The sequence below is a fragment of the Ceratotherium simum genome, chromosome 24 (genome assembly GCF_057802395.1).
Source record: "Ceratotherium simum simum isolate JZ-2026a chromosome 24, ASM5780239v1, whole genome shotgun sequence".
In the NCBI taxonomy this organism is placed as follows: domain Eukaryota; kingdom Metazoa; phylum Chordata; class Mammalia; order Perissodactyla; family Rhinocerotidae; genus Ceratotherium; species Ceratotherium simum.
The window spans coordinates 37,131,520-37,149,953 of record NC_141923.1 but is presented as its reverse complement, the minus strand read 5'-3'; the positions used below and the strand labels follow the sequence as shown (position 1 = coordinate 37,149,953).

Below are 18,434 nucleotides of genomic sequence, written 5' to 3'. Positions count from 1 at the left end.
TGTGAAATAATGTCTCTTGAGATTATGAAGATAAAAGAGATAGTTTGTTTGAATTAGCTTTGCGCATATACCATGTCATTAGCCTCATAGTATCTCTGAGAAAGAAGGATGGGTGAGTCAGGAGAGGTTATAGAGGGAGGTAATTTTTGTCTCAATTTTAAATTAACAAATTGAAGCAAAATCACATGATTGAATTCATAACAGAGCCTGAATTAGAACAAAATTGTATCTTAAACCTCTCTGCAGAATTCTTTAACTAGAGCATGTGGTCTCAAGTAATTTTGACAAATTTACCTCCTATTTCTAAACCTTGAATAATCATCATCATTGCAAGAATGTATGTGCCAATTGATGAATCTAACTTTAAGAAGACCCTATATACAAAAGTGTTACGTTATAAATATAATTTATAGAACTTATCATTTTACTTTACTCTTCACAATTATTCTTTACAATATGGACTCCCATTGAATAATGAAAAAAAGTCCATTTTCTTAGCATTTCATAAATACAATAAATTATATCTTCAAGGTTTAGCTTAAATATAGTTTTATTCATAACCCTTCCCAGTCCAGCTGAAAGTGATTTTTTTCCTCTTCTATTCCTTAACTCTTTGTTTATCACAGTCTTAGAACATTTAAATTGTCTACTATTGTAGTTATTCATATATATTATTTCTTATTCTATTGGATTGTTGTCTCCCAAGTTTCCTTATATATATTAAGTGCTTAATAAATATTTATTGAATGAGCAAAAGTTTACCTATACTTGATTGGTGAATGACACTCAAGGCAGAAGGAGGGAGAAGTGCGTGAGACTCACTCGGGGAGTCTGAGTGGGGAGGCATTTTCAAACTGTATTCCCCTGTCTTCCAGTCCCAAATAAGAAGCACTTCCTAGTGAGCCTTCCTCTGCTGGGGGTGTATCATATTCCGTGTGTGTGTGATGAGTAGAAGGAGTGTCATAAAAGAGGAGGAAGGGGTGCAATTGAAAGAATCACAATATAAAATAAAACAATATATCTTCATTCTTGTATAACTGATAGAGCAATATAGAAGAGAGTGCTTTAGGCACACTAGAAGCAATTGCAAAACCAATTTTATCATCAGAAATAGCTACCCTGTTAAAGTGTTGGAATGATTAAAGTAAAGCTGCTTTTAGTAATGAAGCCCTTCTATATATTCTTGCTCATGGATGAGACATACCTTCAAGCCTTTTGTAGACATCAACATGAAAGTGTAAAACCAGGATCCATGGTAATTGACAAAGGCTATTTGGTAAGATATTTGAAGGTTACATATATATGTATAACCATGGCTCTGTTTCCCTTTTATAGACTCTCATCAATCTTTTTTTTTTTTTTTTTTTGGTGAGGAAGATTAGCCCTAAGCTAACATCTGTTGCCAATCCTCCTCTTTTTGCTAAGGAAGATTGGCCCTGGGCTAACATCCATGCCCACCTCCCTCTACTTTACATGTGAGACGCCTGCCACAGCATGGCTTGACAAGTGCTGTGTAAGTCTGCACCTGGGATCTGAACCTTCGAACCCCAGGTCACCGAAGCAGAGTGCGTGAACTTAACCACTATGCCACCAGGCCGGCCCCCTGTAAATCTCTTTTTATTTGTTGTTACTTTGTGACAGTGGTAGATAACAAAGACTTAGCTCAGATAAGGGGTTTCCATAAGGTTCCTTTCTATCAGAATAAATTCCTGTCCATCTCAGAGTTATTGCTTTTTTTACCTTATAAATATCTGCTTGTTTTTTCTAGGTATTTATTCTGTTAAGCCTAATCTTGTGTTAGAACACACATAACTGTTTCTGTTTCTCTCTGTCTCACTGCCTTTTTCTGAATCTTTTGTGAACAAGATCCTTTGAATTTTCCAGACTTTTATATATTATTTTGGTAAAAAAATTAGGATGTGGCTCTGAGCTTTTTCAGTGTTTTATTTACTGTTATCATTCCAAACGGTCATTCATGATCTCTTATTGCTAACTCTCTGCCTTGGAGTCTTCCATTGTATACCTTGTGTATGTAGACCTTTCTCTTTCCAGAACCAAACATAATGGATTTTTTTTTCCTTTCTCTGTGTTACCTATGACATAGAAATATTTAATATATTGTGTCTGCAGCTTGATTTGAGGCACACTAAGACTCTTGAATTAAGCTTCATTTCATAAATTGACCTCTTTATTTTAGGCCTCAGTTCTTGTGCTCAAAGCATTGGGTTCTAATTAAACTTTTCTCTTAAGAAGCACAGTAGATGTGCTTTTTTTAAATGCAGATGTGAGTCTTGTAAGGAAAAAATCTATAGTTTCAAAACTAAAGATCAGATGTTTCAATTATTATGTTCCCTCACTCTTTTTTTTTCCTTAAAAAAAATCTGAAGACTAATGTAAGATATAATAATAGGGGAAACTGGGTGTGAGGTATATGGGATCTCTCTCCTATCTTTGCAGTAAATCTGTACATCTAAAAACTGTTCTAAAAAGAAAAGCTTATTGAAAAACTTATGAAGGACATTTTCATTCATATAAATTTTAGAGATATTTAAGTACTGTATTAGAAACCATCAAAAATCTGACAAATGTCCATGTTCTTTATTTACTCTCTTGATAAACCATTGAGTTAATAATAAAGCTTTGGATCACTTTGAGAATTATTCTTTCCAAGGATCCTTGTATAATATTGTACAGAAAGTAAATGATATTGGTCTCTGAATACCACATAACATCACACCCTTCTGTTCCTCTTAAATCTTTTGTGGTTACCGCAGTTGGAGTGGGAATGCTTACTGCCTTCAGAGTCTGCTATGAGTTCAAAGTTTCAAGTGAAAAGAATCAGCAACTCTAGTACTTGATTGGGGAAACAGTATTGACCAAACCTTGCTGAATTTTACGTAGTCTCTCGGATTCATAAGGGCTCTAACTCTTCAGAAGGCTCTTGATGGTATAGGTTCTGCTTTGATCCAAAAAAACCCAGCCTGCAGTGGCACATTTGAATATGAAAGATACCTTTTCTGAAAGTAACTGTGTTGCATTTTTCCCTCTCAGCTTTTCCTTCAGAGTCATTTTATAGCCTCACTATCCTAGCTTGTGTTTCTAGGGCTGTACTTGACAGAACAGATAATATCCCTAGAAAATAATTGTAGATTTGTTTGGCAACTACTTTGTTAAAGGCTCATGTAAATTGAGAACTGGTTATCTTGCTTCTTGCTGTGTGTGAGAAAAGATTCTGTTCCTGAAAGCACCCATCTTTTCTCGTTCCTTGCAGACAAAACAGCTTGAGAAACTTCTCGGGCTAAGGAGTCGTTGTCAAAACAAATTTTTATTTGAAAAACTAAGATGGCTAGGGATAATTAGCAACAGCTCATATGAATTACAGTGGAATTGAAACTTGAGAGTGGAAAAAAAAACTTCTCACATTAGCTAACCTCATTGCACCCACTGTTAGATAATATTAAGTGTTTTAACCACTTGCTATTCATCTTGTAGCAAAGTATACAAATAGAAAAGTGGATCTCCTAATTAAAAATTGACATAACACATTCTCAAGATAGTCAACATAGAGCATGTTCTACATTTTATTGTGAAAATTACTAGTAGCTATCATCAAGATTGGTTAAAAAACAAAATCCCGTGACTGATAATTTGTAATTGTTGAATTCAGATATCCTTTTACTCAGTGGCTCTACTTCCACAATGAAAAAGTACATTTTGTTTGTGACATCTAGAACTCAGAGATTGATAGATGGAGTTAATAGGTAAATTATAGTTTTTCTTTTAAGATGACTTGAGTTTCATCAGGGAAGGTAAGTTCAAAATGCTAAGGTGCAGCTGGAATAAATGAACTATTTTACTTCTTTCATAAAGATCTCAATGTGTACAACTTTGGGTTCAGAGATGATCACACTTGTGTGTTCTGAGTAATAAAGAAGTGAAAGAGTATGTTTTAAAATGTTACTGCTCAATTTCGCTTTTGTTTAGTGATGTTTCCAAAGTAACTGTTCTTTTTCACTGTTGTCTCCCTAAGTATGCACTTAAAATTTTTAGTGGATTCTTCGAAATCTAATCCTTAAAGCTGGATTCTTTGCTTAGAAAGATACACTGGATCAGTTTTGGCTTATTATGTGATTTGTGACACTAGTCACCTATAAAGAGAAGTTAACCTCTCTGTACAGATTATCTTCATCTTTGTTTCTCTTTGTTTTCTGACAGAATCCCAAGGACTGCAGCAAAGCCAAGAAGCTAGTGTGTAATATCAACAAAGGCTGTGGCTATGGCTGTCAACTCCATCATGTGGTCTACTGCTTCATGATAGCATATGGCACCCAGAGAACACTCATCTTGGAATCTCAGAATTGGCGCTATGCTACTGGTGGATGGGAAACTGTGTTTAGACCTGTAAGTGAGACATGCACAGACAGATCTGGCATCTCCACTGGACACTGGTCAGGTAAGAAGCCTGTGCAGCGTGTCAGAGCTCTGGGTTGAACCGCCGTGTAACCAAATTATCAGGTTTCTTGGTACAACTTTATGGCTCATAGTCATCTTTTTCTCTGGATCTATGAATGCTGTACATTATCCAGATAACATCTAGAACAGTGTTTTATTTTGAAAGTGTTTTATGATCTGTTTCATGTCTGATGTTCTTTTTTATCTGGTTTTAGCAAAATCACTAAGTTTTTTCAAGAATCATAATTTACTCTTTAATGATGATGACGATATACCTTTTACTTTTTAGGGCGTCTTCACATTATTGAACTCGCTTGACTCGCATAATTATCCTATTGGCTAGATTGGTGGTTCTCGAACTTCAGAACTCTCGAACTCAGAAATTGCAGCATGCATGAGAATCACCTGAAAGGCTTGTTAAAACACTAGTTTCTGATTCAGTAGGTCTGGTGTGGGGTCTAAGAATTTGCATTTCTGACAGCATTTTCAGTCTAGGTACCACACTTTGAGAACAACTGAGGCACACTGTGCAGGTACTTTTGTCTCCATTTTACAGTTGAGGACAGTGAAGCCTAATTTGTTTATGTGATTTTCATTTTACTCAGGAAACATTTGATGAGGAATAATGTGATTAAGGTATTATGCTAGGCATTATAAGAAATATAAAGATCAGCAGGAAATATCCCTTTCTTGAAGGATTTGGTGATAGAGGGAATAGAATATAAATAGAGTTTCTTACTGCTCGTCTGTTGTTCTTTCTACGATGATGATCTTTAAACAAGATCTAAAGTTGGGCTACATTTATTAAAATCCTGGCTTTATCATTTTGTAACCTTGAGCAGGTCACTTAACCTAGGTGTTAGTGTCCTCATCTGTAAAATGAGGAGTAATAATTTACACCTCTTTGAGTTGTTGGTAGGATTAAATGAAGTAATATATGTAAGGCACTTAGCACAGTGCCTGGTATATGAGCTGCAGGAATTGTTAACTATCATGAATAGCCTTTATTCATTGAGCAAACGTACAGTGAGTGCCTACAGTGTGGCAGATACTGAACCAAGTGATTAGAATACATTGTCTCTGCACTCACATCTTGTGGGAAGTCAAACATTTTTCAAAAAGCTGAGGCATTTCAGTTAATATAATTTATCGTGAAGCTGAGCACCTTTTTTCACAAGTTAAAGCGCTAGATGTGGAATAGGGAACTATGTCATTGGCAAAGCGCATAACTTTAGTTCCTTTGTTTCTTTTTGCCTCATTTGGAAAATATCAGATAATACCTGACTCTTCACAGAAGTGTCAGGAAAGTTAATTGGGTGATTTCTAAAATATGCTTTAAGCTGCTCTGTAAGTCCTACGTGGATCTAAAGTATTATCTTGTGATGTGAGTTTTTTCTTCCTTAGGAGGGGTTAGGAGCCTAGTCTATATATCAGCATATTTTTTTCTTTGTAACTCACTTCAAATTTTGAAGTCAACTTCTTAATCTAGCACCTAGCTGAGCTTTAGTTATGAGGTTATGTCTGTCATTGATCTGGTCTGTAGTTTACAGCTGGTGTGAACAGATTAGGTATGAAGGTTAGGAAGATATAGAAAAAGCAACTCTGTCAGGCTCACTGTGGCTAACTTTTCCATTTTGTGGACTTAGTTCAGTTTCAAGATTCTTTGATTGTGGAAATGTGTAGCCTAAGTAGGGCAAGGTTCTTAATGTTTCACTGTTTCTAGGGAGAGGCAACTTTTAGGGTAGTAGTCAGTTAATAGAAAAATGAAAAATTGGGGGCCGGCCCCGTGGCTTAGCAGTTAAGTGAGCGCGCTCCACTACTGGCGGCCCGGGTTCAGATCCCGGGCGCGCACTGAGGCACCACTTCTCCGGCCATGCTGAGGCCGCATCCCACATACAGCAACTAGAAGGATGTGCAACTATGACATACAACTATCTACTGGGGCTTTGGGGAAAAAAAAAGGAGGAGGATTGGCAATAGATGTTAGCTCAGAGCCGGTCATCCTCAGCAAAAAGAAGAGGATTAGCATGGATGTTAGCTCAGGACTGATCTTCCTCACAAAAAAAAATATATATATATAGAAAAATTGGCCTCACTAGATGTATTAAATTTAGTATGTAGTTTGGCCCTGCCTGTGTGCTACAACTGGTTATTTGGTTTGTTTGATTTTTAATCCTTGCTTGTGCATTTTGTAGTCTGTAGTAGCCACTACAGGAAATGAAGATTAAAAATGGCTTGAATTTGAAACATTCAGAATTTATTAATGTTACAATTAAACAGGTTCTAGAAATCATCCTTCCTTTATTTATGTGGAATCTAAGGCCTAGTAGATACTAAGTGATTTATCCAGGGGCGTACAGTTTATAAATGACAGAACTCTGGTTAGTACATTCACTTCTACCTACTTCTAGTCTAAGTCCTTCTTAGTAAGCTCATGCCAAACACCTTACCTAGCAGAATAATGATCAGAGGCATAGAAACTGTCCTAAATGTATAGGAACTAAATAAAATGACCAATTTTAATATCTCTACCTTCTTTCCTCCACCTATCCTATAACTTTTTCCAAGCCTTCTGTATAATTTCCAGTACTGAAGAGTTATCAATGGTATTTTCTTCTTAGTGATTTGCAGTCCCTAATTAAAGAAGTCATTGTGTCATGGTGGCACACAATTATAATTTTAATTAAATAGATCTTTCCTTTATCACTACAGGTATTGTATAAAATCATATATTTTTCTTCATGCTGATGAATTAAACTGCGCTTGTTGGATACCTTTAATTAAAGTAGTGATTATTTTCAACACGCTTGCAGAGCTCATTGTAACTAAAATAATTTAGATGCTAATCTTGTATCTAAAAAAGGAAGAGATTTATGTCTGAGCTTAGAATATTTTTATTTTTATGAAAAGTATGGTTACCGTCCACTTCTGTTTCTGTTTATATACATTATCTGTATATGTACCTTTTGGAGAAACCAACCTATTTCTAGAATTAGAGGAAACAGAATGAATTTTAATAAGCTCTTTGACATTAATCCTTTAGTTAGCTGTAAATCAACTACAACTGTTATTGTTCTGACTTGTACAAAGAATCTTACGATATTTCCCTTGGCACCACTGCCATGAAATTATTATTGTTCATACACACTTGACATGATGTGCCTGCAGGTGGAATTTAGTGATTCCTGTTCAAATGTGTCACCAGTACAGGAGTTAGTATGCACATCTGATCATTTCAGTAGCTAAATCATGCCTTGTTGTAGATTGAGTTATATTTTTTCCTTCATTATTTTATATTTGTGTATGAAACCATATCCTTTGTAGTAAGTAGTTTGGTTAAGTAAAGCAAAATATTAAAAATTATGCTGCCAGTTAAAAATAATAATAATCTTTTCCGTCACCTGTAGATGTTTTGTCTATTCTAAAGTTGCTGATAAAATGGTCAATTTATTTTTCTATATCACAAGATGTTTTCTAATATCTTGATGTTTTCTAGTTGATATAAACACTCTTGAATAGATGATTTAGCCATAGAGAACCTCAACCATTTAAACCTAATTCTCCACTGCTTTTTTCATTCTAAAAATTGAACATTTATTCAGATTAGCAGTTAAACCACTTTAGCTGTTTTGTGTTTCCTTCTCTTGTCTTTTTCCCACTGTCTTATTAAATATTAAGTAATAAATTGAACTGAATTACTTAATTTGATAAATCTAATTGGAAAACTTTCTTTTGAATGAAAATAAATGACTAGTGACAAGCAGTGTTTGTAAACATGATAAAATTTAATGCCCTAGAGGTACCTGATTTAAGTAGATGTTTAGGTAGATTGCCATTTGCTATATTTAATTATCAAAACTGAATAGTTACCTTCTTTCCATACCTCATTCCAAAACGGTTTTGGTCAAAGAGTTTTATTTGGCATCCTTATATGGAGGCAGCCTTAAAATAAAAGTAATTTAATAAAAGCACTTGCTATGTGCTAGATACCATGCTGGACTGCAGGGAGAAGGCAGACAACTGAATGATCATAATTAAAATATATTGTGATATGGGTAAGTTAACAGTACTCTGAAGCACACGTGTAACATATATTTGAGAGTCTTGTGGAGGAAGTGATTTTTAAGCTAAGATGCAGAGTGTGAGTAGGAGTCAGCCAGGCAGAGATGTGGTAGAAGAATTTTCTGTCAGTGGGCACAACATGTGAAAGAGGCAAGAGAGCACGCGTGGTGTCGTTGGAGGAACTAGAAGTAGTTCATTGTAAAGTTTGAACATTGAGAGACTAACTGTTGTTTTGTTTTGAAAACACGTGTCACTTACAGGGTTTCCTTTTCCATGGTTGTGTGATTTTGTTCCTCCCTAAAACCCACAGGTATTAATTCAAGAGTCAAAGCTCTTTGTTTTGTTTTTGCTTCAGAGAGCGGGCAAAGTTAGAAGTTAAATTGCTTTCAGTTGGCTCTTAGTGTTATCTAGGAATCATTAAACTCTTTTTAACTAAAATAATTTATTTCATTTGTAATATTTTTTAGAGTTCACTCTGGGTAAATTTCTAAAAGCTGACAAAAACCACAAACTCATAAAATCCAGAAAAAACAACATGATATTTTTATTGTCTGCCTAAAACATTTCTATAATGCTATGTTTTCTGCATTTTAAAATTTGGATAATCTCTATATGACAATAATTTTGCATTTTCATTTTATATAGAGAGAATTGGAAGATAATTCAGTCCTCTAGCGTGGTTGATCAAATTTTTTTCCAGTTTTATTGAGATATAATTGACATATAACATGTTAGTTTAAAGTGCACAACATAATGATTGACATATATATATTGTGAAAAGATTACTGCGGTAAGGTTAGTTAACATACTCACTTCACATAGTTACAAATTTTTTTTTTGTACTGATAACTTAAGATTTACTCTCTTAGCAGCTTTCAAATATAGAATACAGTATTATTAATTATAGTCACCATGCTGTACATTATATCCCCAGAACTTATTTATCTTTTAACTGGAAGTTTGTACCTTTTGAACACCTTCACCCTTTTCCCCCACCTTCTACCCCTCCCTGCTTCTAGCAACCGCCAACCCATTCCCTATTTCCATGAGTTTGGTTTTTTTACATTCCACATATAAGTGAAATCATACAATATTTGTCTTTCTTGTCTGACTTATTTCACTTAGCGTAACGCCTTTAAGGTCCATTCGTGCTGTCACAAATGGCATGATTTCCTTCTTTCTCATGGCTGAATAATATTCCATTGTATATACGTCATATTTTCTTTATCCATTCATCCATCAGTAAACACTTAGGCTGTTTCCATGTCTTGGCTATTGTAAATAATGCTGTAATGAACATGGGGGTGCAGATATATCTTTGAGATAGTGATTTCATTTCTTTTGGATATATGCTCAGAACTGGAATTGTTGGATCATATGGTAGTTCTACCATTAAACTCTTTAAGCAAATATCTCATTTATGTCAAAAGGAAAATCTTTAGCAAACAGAGCACAAGTTAAATTATACTTTAAACTTTTCCTGTGAAGTTAATATTTTGAACATTTAACAAAACTAAGATGTCTATTGGAATCATCTAAATATTCTAACCAGCTTGTATCCTTTATAATGGCTAATCTCAGGTGGACTGATTGATAAACTAATAATGTGGTTGAGAATCTAATAGATTATGGATATGCTTCTGTGTAGTATTTTTACAGTAATATTTTCAGCCTTGGGTGGTTGACTAATAGAGACTTGAAATAAGTGCATATAATATTTTAGATTCCTGGGCCGGCTCCGTGGCTTAGCGGTTAAGTGCGTGCGCTCTGATGCTGGCGGCCCGGGTTCGGATCCCGGGCGCGCCCCAGGGCACCACTTCTCCGTCCAACGCGAGGCTGAGTCCCACGTACAGCAACTAGAAGGATGTGAACCTACGACATACAACTATCTACTGCGGCTTTGGGGGGAAAAACATGAATAAATAAAATCTTTAAAAAAAATATTTTAGATTCCTTATGCTACAGAATCTTGATTTCTCTGTTTAGGTAATGTGAGGAGGAGGAAAGGATACTAGACTGATTTGACCGTGTCTGATCTCAGTTCTGTTGTTTTTAGCTCTCTGAACTTCAGCAAAAAAAGCTCATGATTCTTGGTACCTACCTCTCTGTCCACTTTCATAGGGAAAATTGTTAAGAGCTGTAAAAGGTATTAAGATGATTTTCACATTCAGTTTGTTTTCATTGTCTATGTTTGGCCCCCAAATTTTAAATCACAAGGGAAAATTGTTAAGAGCTATAAAAGGTATTAAGATGATTTTCACATACAGTTTATTTTCATTGTCTATGTTTGGCCCCCAAATTTTAAAACACAAACATGATAATGGAATATATTATTAGATTGTAACCTGCAACAACAGGAAAGTTATCCGTTTACTCTAAGATGAAAATTAGGCCTTTATAAGAGTTTCATATACAGTTTTTCCATTTTAGAGATCCAGAGAGGAGAAATAACTTCTAGACACTGGACTATCTCGGTGCTTAATAAACCCACCATTTAATCATAATAAAATTCTGAACAAAGAGTCTCTCTGCAGCTACCTTAAGCCTCCATCAGTTCTCAGTATTTTTTCTATACCAACACACCTAAGATAGAACGTATCTTCCCACCTGTAACGGTGGTTCACTGTAGTTAGTGATTTTAAAACTGGCTGTGTTTGAGGGGAAGGGGTAGTGGGACAGAGAGAAGATCTGGAGAGTGAGTTGGTACCATATATAGTTGAAAAGCAAGGTGTCCTTGCTTCAAGATTCTGATAGGTCTCTCTGCCCTAAACCCTACTCCCTAGAGAATTACTGACCTAAGCCAGTATCATTGCAGGTACATAAAAACTTTTGTGTAAATCTATGTAAGACTTTCGCTTCACTATTCATGGTTCGTAAAAGAAAGAGAGATCTTTGTTTCAGGAATGTAAAATACCAATTAGAATATATGTATTTGTCAGAAGAACTCAAACTACTTTTTACCATATCGTCTCCTTTATCTTCAGCTTTCCACTTAAGGAGATAGAAAGAAGTCTATGGTATCTCATTTGTAGTTATAAAATATGGGAATAGGGAGCTGAAGCTTTGTCCACACGACAGCCTTGCCCAGAGTGAGCCTACATTCTGAAACACAATCATAGATGTTTATTTCTATATTTATTCTACTAGTGCTTCTTAAATTGAGTTATGGTAAACCTGGGGAAAGTAAGTCAGAGGTTTGCAGACTGCCAGCATAAACACGGTACATTTTTCTGGACTACCAGTTTTATTTGCTGGCATGTAAGTTAAATTATTTTCAAATAATAAAACAAATAGGATATATAGTGGTATAAAATGAAAAATTTGGTGAAACATCAAACTTGAGCCCATTGGTTTAGTCCAGGCTTCATACTCTCAGTAGTATAAGTTTACCATTCTCTGCTGTTGGGAGCATTTTGGTGGAAAACTTTAAGAAGCACCATTCTATGTTGGAAATTTTTAGCTGTTTATTTTATCTTGAAGGAGACTCCAGATGGCAGCAGGGTCTAGGTTGTCTGGGTTATTTGCACAGTGCCCAACGCTTGACCAGAGCGCAATAAATGCAATAAAAGAAACAAATAAAGCCCACTTCTTCCACATCCTGGTCCAAATCTCAAACTATTATCCTGCAAGCTGTGCGAGGCACTTTTACTAAATTGTATATTTTGTTTTTTAAAAAAATAGTCTATTGCTAAGAGTGAATCTTTTTAGCAATATGTTCTGTCTTTTTTAGACAAGGTTCTGGCAGAATGAGTTCAGAGATAAAAAGAGGTATGATTTAGGAAGTAGCAATACATAATTAGCATCAAAGTCATTGTGGAGTGGAAACAATTTCACTGGAAAAGTTTTTGAAAAATCCTCTTAAGTCTATTTAGAACTTATCCAAGGATATAGGAAAACCTATCCTATTCCCAAAGGAAATCCTTTCATAAAGGAAAGAATCCTTTTTCTAATATGAGCTAGTGGTCCCCTGATTCATTGCTCATTTTCTCTCTCTTTCTCTCTCTCACTCTCTCTCTCTCTCCCCCTCCCTCTCTCCTCCTCCCCGTTCCCTTCCTTCCTTTATTAAATGTTTGGATTTTTCTGTTTTGCTGAGGTACACTTATGTAAGTCTTTGAGGCTCGGTCACATTTGACTTTTGATTCAAACATCAAGGTATATAAAAGGAAGAATGTACTCATTCAGTAGCATTTTGATAAGAATCTTGTTTGTTTAAAGCCTGTAGATCACATTCAAGTTTAGATGATTCTACAAATAAGATAATTATTGAAATCCTAAAGAAAGTTAAGGATGCCTCCTAGCCCCTTTGGTTGGTTTCATATGCCAGAGCTTTGGGTATGACATAAATCTAGAATTTCCTTCTCTCTCTTCCTCAGGTTTATATAAATTTTAGGCTAATTCCATAGAACAGGAAATAAGAGTGCATGATCTTTGGTGGAATTAAACATATTCTTTTTTTCCCTCCAGTAGGATGTTGCTCAGGAAGAAAGTTCAATAGGGATTTATACGTTAGGTGACAGTATAAAATATATTTTTTATATATGTAATTTATTTAAATAATAAACTTCTCATACATTTTCCTTGCCTTTAGGGGAAGATCAAAAGCAGATTACAGAATTGTAAACATCCCTAGGTGGTACTTTAGGGATCAGGATTCTTTCTCCTGTTTTGCTTCCCAGAATTCAAAGAATAAAAATATTGCTAGCAGTATTGAAAGGATTAGAATTGAGTTCCCCACCTTTTCCTAAATCCTTTTGATTCAACTAAAGTTTTATCTACTAATATAAGTAGCCTTTCAACTTGATGCAGGTTGTATTCCCTGGAAGTAAGAAATTGGAGGTAGTAATACTATAAGTCAAATTGATTTTCTCAAAGGATATAATATTACAATCAGGGTTATTATAATTCTTGTTCAAAAGTCCGATGTCCAGATTTATTGCCACACAAATACTGTATTTATTTACAATATTTTTTATTGTAAAGTTTCTAAAAAAGTGGATCACTCACATAAACAGGGAACTATACTAGTCATCAAGTAAAAATTTCAGTGTTTCTAGGTGCTATGGGGGATATAAGGATAAGTGAGACCCAGTCCCTGCCATTCAGGAACTTGTATTGAGTATGTTAAGACCCATAGATCTGTAAATGTAGCAAAGATAGGGTGTGTTAAGTGTCATAAGAAAGGTATAGGGTTCCTTGGGTCATCAGAGGATAGAGAAACTGTTTCTGGCTGGAGGAATTAAAGCCATCTCTAGGAGCATACACTGGGCCTTTAAAGAAGGAGGAAAGGCATAGTCTACAAGGACAGATCAATGTCATTGATTTGGAATCATAACTTATTAGCTGTGTGACTTTAGCTAGTGTCCCACAACATTTCTTAATACCTATTCTGTGTACCTTACAGAGTTGTTAAGAGGATTCAAGTGGGAATATATTTGACAGTGCTTTATATATGCTAAATCACCCTTTATGTTGTTATTACCACTTCAGTTTTGTGGGAACAAAGCAAAATAACAGTAATAGCATAATTCGGTCATGGGATTTCAGCAGGGCTTCTTTTGAGAAACGTTAACAACCAGCATTAATGAAACTTAGAAGTACTTGATGGCTTTTTGTGAAACTCTGTCGGAAGTGTAAATGAAAAGAGAAGAGGTAAGTTATGATAGAGGAACGAGGTGAAGATAGCCCTCCCGTTTGCTTGTCTTCCCACAGAGAGCCAGCTTTAGCTCTGCAGCTCCCCCAGCGCACATGAGGATCGTTCTCTACTTCTCTTGGGTTTTATTTAGATTGCCCAGTTAAAATCCCAGTGTCCAGACTGACTAGGCATCAGAAATCTGCACTTGTCAAGAGAACTTTACCAATTCCCCTTAGTTTTGGGGACTGGGTTGCCTTCTTAGCTAGAGCTATCACAGACTCCAGTCAGAGAACCTTCCTGACAAAGCAGTTAGTCTTGAGTTAGTTCTTGAGCTCTCCAAGCTGATAGGATGATGATTTGGAGAGGGAGGAAGGGGACTTGGAGTAAAACATGTCTTGCAGCTCTAATATGTAGGTAATACTAAGAGAAACAAGAATAAATTCCTGTGAAGGTTCTACTCCATGGGAGCTGTGCGAAATTAATGCTTAGGAATCTGAATATACTCAAGGTGTTAATTTCCAAGTATCTTGCCTAAAAGTGGAGATAGGCTTCAGTGAAGAAGTTTTTTCAAAACACTAACAATGGAATTGAGCAAATCCTAAGGATATACATATTAGAAATACATAAAAGTGAGGGCCTTTGACTGACCATCCCTCTGGTATCTGTCAGTTGATTAGATGGAACTACATGTGCCAGACCAGCAGAGATTATGTTTGGATAAGCAACCCAAAACATAGTACTGAAGCACTGTAGCATGCCCCTCTCCTCTCTAGTTTTTGGGTATTAAACATTATATTTGAACCTGTTTTTATTCTGGCAGAGTATAGTGTGTCTAGATTCGGGCTAGAATGAACTAGCCTACAACACTCCAGAGGGATTTTAAGGCATGGTGGAAAAAGCAGTTGATAAAAAGTTAAATCACCAATATTTTCCTTTCTCTGCTGCCGCTGCGCATCTCGCTGTGTCCATTGAAATTACACAGTAGAATTGGGGAGTTAGGCTGTTTTAGTAGCTGCCTCTGCTGCTACCTTTGGCCAATCTTGATCCAGGCAGTTCAGAATATCCAGTAATAGGATTGGCAAAAGAAGACATTGCACTCTGTGTCCCTTTTTTCTAGGTTATGTCCGATACCAACCATGGGGCCACCCAAGTTGAGATTTTAGAATCTGTAGAGCAGTCCATCTGCATCCTTTGGAAATGTCTAGCCATTAGTACCTGGATTGATTTCAGAGGGTTAGATGGCTTTTTAAGAATATGCTATGTACATTTTAAAACTAATGTGATACTGTATTTCAGAGGAAAGATTATTAACTTAGGCTTGCCATGAATGACTGTCTTAGAGGCACCTATTTGTATTATATGTATGTTAATAAGTGGACTTTAGTTCATTCACTAATGTATTTTGTACATCTGTGTCATGATTTATGTATTCCCTCATTGATGGATGTTTAAATTATTTCACGTTTTTGCCATTATAAACAATGATGTAATGGATATCTTTGTGCATGTCACCTTGCGCATATGTGCTAGTTTCTCTAGGGCAGCGCTTATTAAACTTTTTCGCTTCCCACTGGTGATACGTAAAAGATATTTTTACTGCCCATATTATCACCTGGGAGGTGGTGGTATATGGTAAAGCTACAGAGATCGTTATGGTAGTGTGTTACAAATAAAATCTCATGCTTTAAAAAAAGGGGCTGGCAAACTGTGGACCTCAGCCAAATTCAGCCCGCCACCTGTTTTTGTTAATAAAGTTTTACTAAAACACAGCCATGCCCATTTGTTAAAATATTGTTTGTGGCTGCTGTCATACTACAGTGGCAGAGTTGAATAGTTGTAACAGAGACCATATGGCCCACAAAGCCTGAAATATTTACTATCTGGCTTTTACAAAAAAAAAAGTTTGCTGATTTTTACTCTAAAATAATAATTACCAAACAAATATAGTTTCAACCATTGTAAATCTGTGAATAGTTTTTTTTCAATTTGTGTGATCTTTTTCATGCACTTATTGATTTGAGGTAAAATTAATTTATGGTGAAATAAATAGATCTTAAATGTATAATTTAATGAGTTTTGATAATGTAACTAACACTCCTAAGTCTTTTCCTAATTTTTAAAATTGGGTTGTCTTTTTATCTTTAATTTATAGAGGAGTGTGTGTGTGTTCTGGATACAGGTTCTTTATTAGAAATATGATTTGTACATGTTTTCTCTCAGTCTGCAGCTTGCCTTGTCATTTTCTTAACAGTGTCTTTTGAAGATCAAAAATTTTTAATTTTGTTAAAGTTTAGTTTATCAATTTTTTTTCCCTATAGCTATAAAAGTTAGTGCTTTTTTTTATGGTTAGCCTTTTTTTTATTGCTGTCTTAATAGTTTGTAACATTGTGAAATTTCACTTGTACATTATTATTTGTCAGTCACCATATATCTGTGCCTCTGTACCTTTATGCCCACGCCCCAACCCCCTTCCCCTCTGGTAACCACTAATCTGATCTCTTTGTCCATGTATTTGTTATCTTCCAAATATGAGTGAGATCATACAGTGTTTGTCTTTCTCTGTCTGGCTTATCTCACTTAACATAATACCCTCAAGTTCCATCCATGTTGTTGCAAATGGGATGATTTGTCTTTTTTATGGCTGAGTAGTAGTCCATTGTGTGTGTGTGTGTGTGTGTGTGTGTGTGTGTATATATATATATATATATATATATATATATATATATATATATACACACCGCATCTTCTTTACCCATTCATCAAGTTCTTTGGGTAAATACCCAGTAGTGGAATAGCTGGGTTGTATGGTATTTTGATTTTTAATTTTTTGAGAAATCTCCATACTATTTTCCATAGTGGCTGTACCAGTTTGCATTCTCACCAGTAGCGTATGAGGGTTCCCTTTTCTCCACATCTTCTCCAACATTTGTTATTTTTTGTCTTGGTAATTACAGCCATGCTAACAGGTGTAAGGTGATATATCATTGTAGTTTTAATTTGCATTTCCCAGATGATTAGTGATGTTGAACATCTTTTCATGTGTCTGTTGGCCATCCGTATATCTTCTTTGAAAAAATGTCTGTTCATATATTCTGCGCATCTTTTGATCAGGTTGTTTGTTTTTTTGTTGTTGAGTTGTATGAGTTCTTTATGTATTTTGGAGATTAACCCCTTGTCAGATAAATGATTTGCAAATGTTTTTTCCCAGTTGGTGGTTTGTCTTTTTTTTGTTCATGGTTTCCTTTGCCTTGCCGAAGCTCTTTAGTCTGATGAAGCCCCATTTGTTTATATTTTCTTTCGTTTCCCCTGCCCGAGTAGATACGGTATTCAAAAAGATCCTTCTAAGACCGATGTCACAGAGTACTGCCTATATTTTCTTCTAGGAGTTTTGTGGTTTCATATCTTACCTTCAAGTCTTTAATCCATTTTGAGTTAATTTTTGGATATGGCAAAAGATAATAGTATACCTTAATTCTTTTGCATGTGGCTGTCCAGATTTCCAAGCACCATTTATTGAAGAGACTTTCTTTTTTCCATTGTATGTTCTTAGCTCCTTTGTCGAAGATTAGCTGTCCATATATATGTGGTTTTATTTCTGGGCTTTCAATTCTGTTCCATTGATCTGTGTGTCTGTTTTTGTACCAGTACCATGCTGTTTTGATTACTACAGCTTTGTAGTATATTTTGAAGTCAGGGATTGTGATGCCTCCAGCTTTGTTCTTTTTTCTTAGGATTGCTTTAGCTATTCAGGGTCTTTTGTTGCCCCATATGAATTTTAGGATTCTTTGTTCTATTTCCATGAAGAATGTCTTTTGGGATTCTGTTTGGGATTGCACTGAATCTGTAGCTTGCTTTAGGTAGTGTGGACATGATGACTATGTTTATTCTTCCAATCCATGTGCATGAAATGTCTTTCCTTTTCTTTATGTCATCATCTGTTTTTTTCAATAATGTATAGTTTTCATTGTACAGGTCTTTCACCTCCTTGGTTAAATTTATTCCTAGATACTTTATTCTTTTTGTTGCAATTGAAAATTGGATTGTATTCTTGAGTTCTCTTTCTGTTAGTTCGTTATTAGAGTATGGAAATGCAACTGATTTTTGTAAATTGATTTTGTACCCTGCAACTTTGCAGTAGTTGTTGATCATTTCTGATAGTTTTCCGATGGATTCTTTAGGGTTTTCTATATATAAAATCATATCGTCAGCAAACAGCAAGAGTTTCACTTCCTCCTTGCCAACTTGGATACCTTTTATTTCTTTTTCTTGTCTAATTGCTCTGGCCAAA

At 35.4% G+C, this 18,434-nt stretch overlaps 1 protein-coding gene across 12 annotated transcripts in view; it reads left to right on the top strand.

Annotated features, from left to right (window-relative positions):
- The window catches only part of FUT8 (fucosyltransferase 8), a 296,375-nt gene that overhangs the window by 229,858 nt on the left and 48,083 nt on the right, over positions 1-18,434 (top strand). For all 12 annotated transcript variants that reach the window (XM_087448350.1, XM_087448358.1, XM_087448355.1 and 9 more), the window contains one exon: positions 4,216-4,453. In XM_087448350.1, the coding sequence (XP_087304476.1) occupies positions 4,216-4,453 (238 nt within the window). The remainder of the gene's footprint in view (positions 1-4,215; positions 4,454-18,434) is intronic.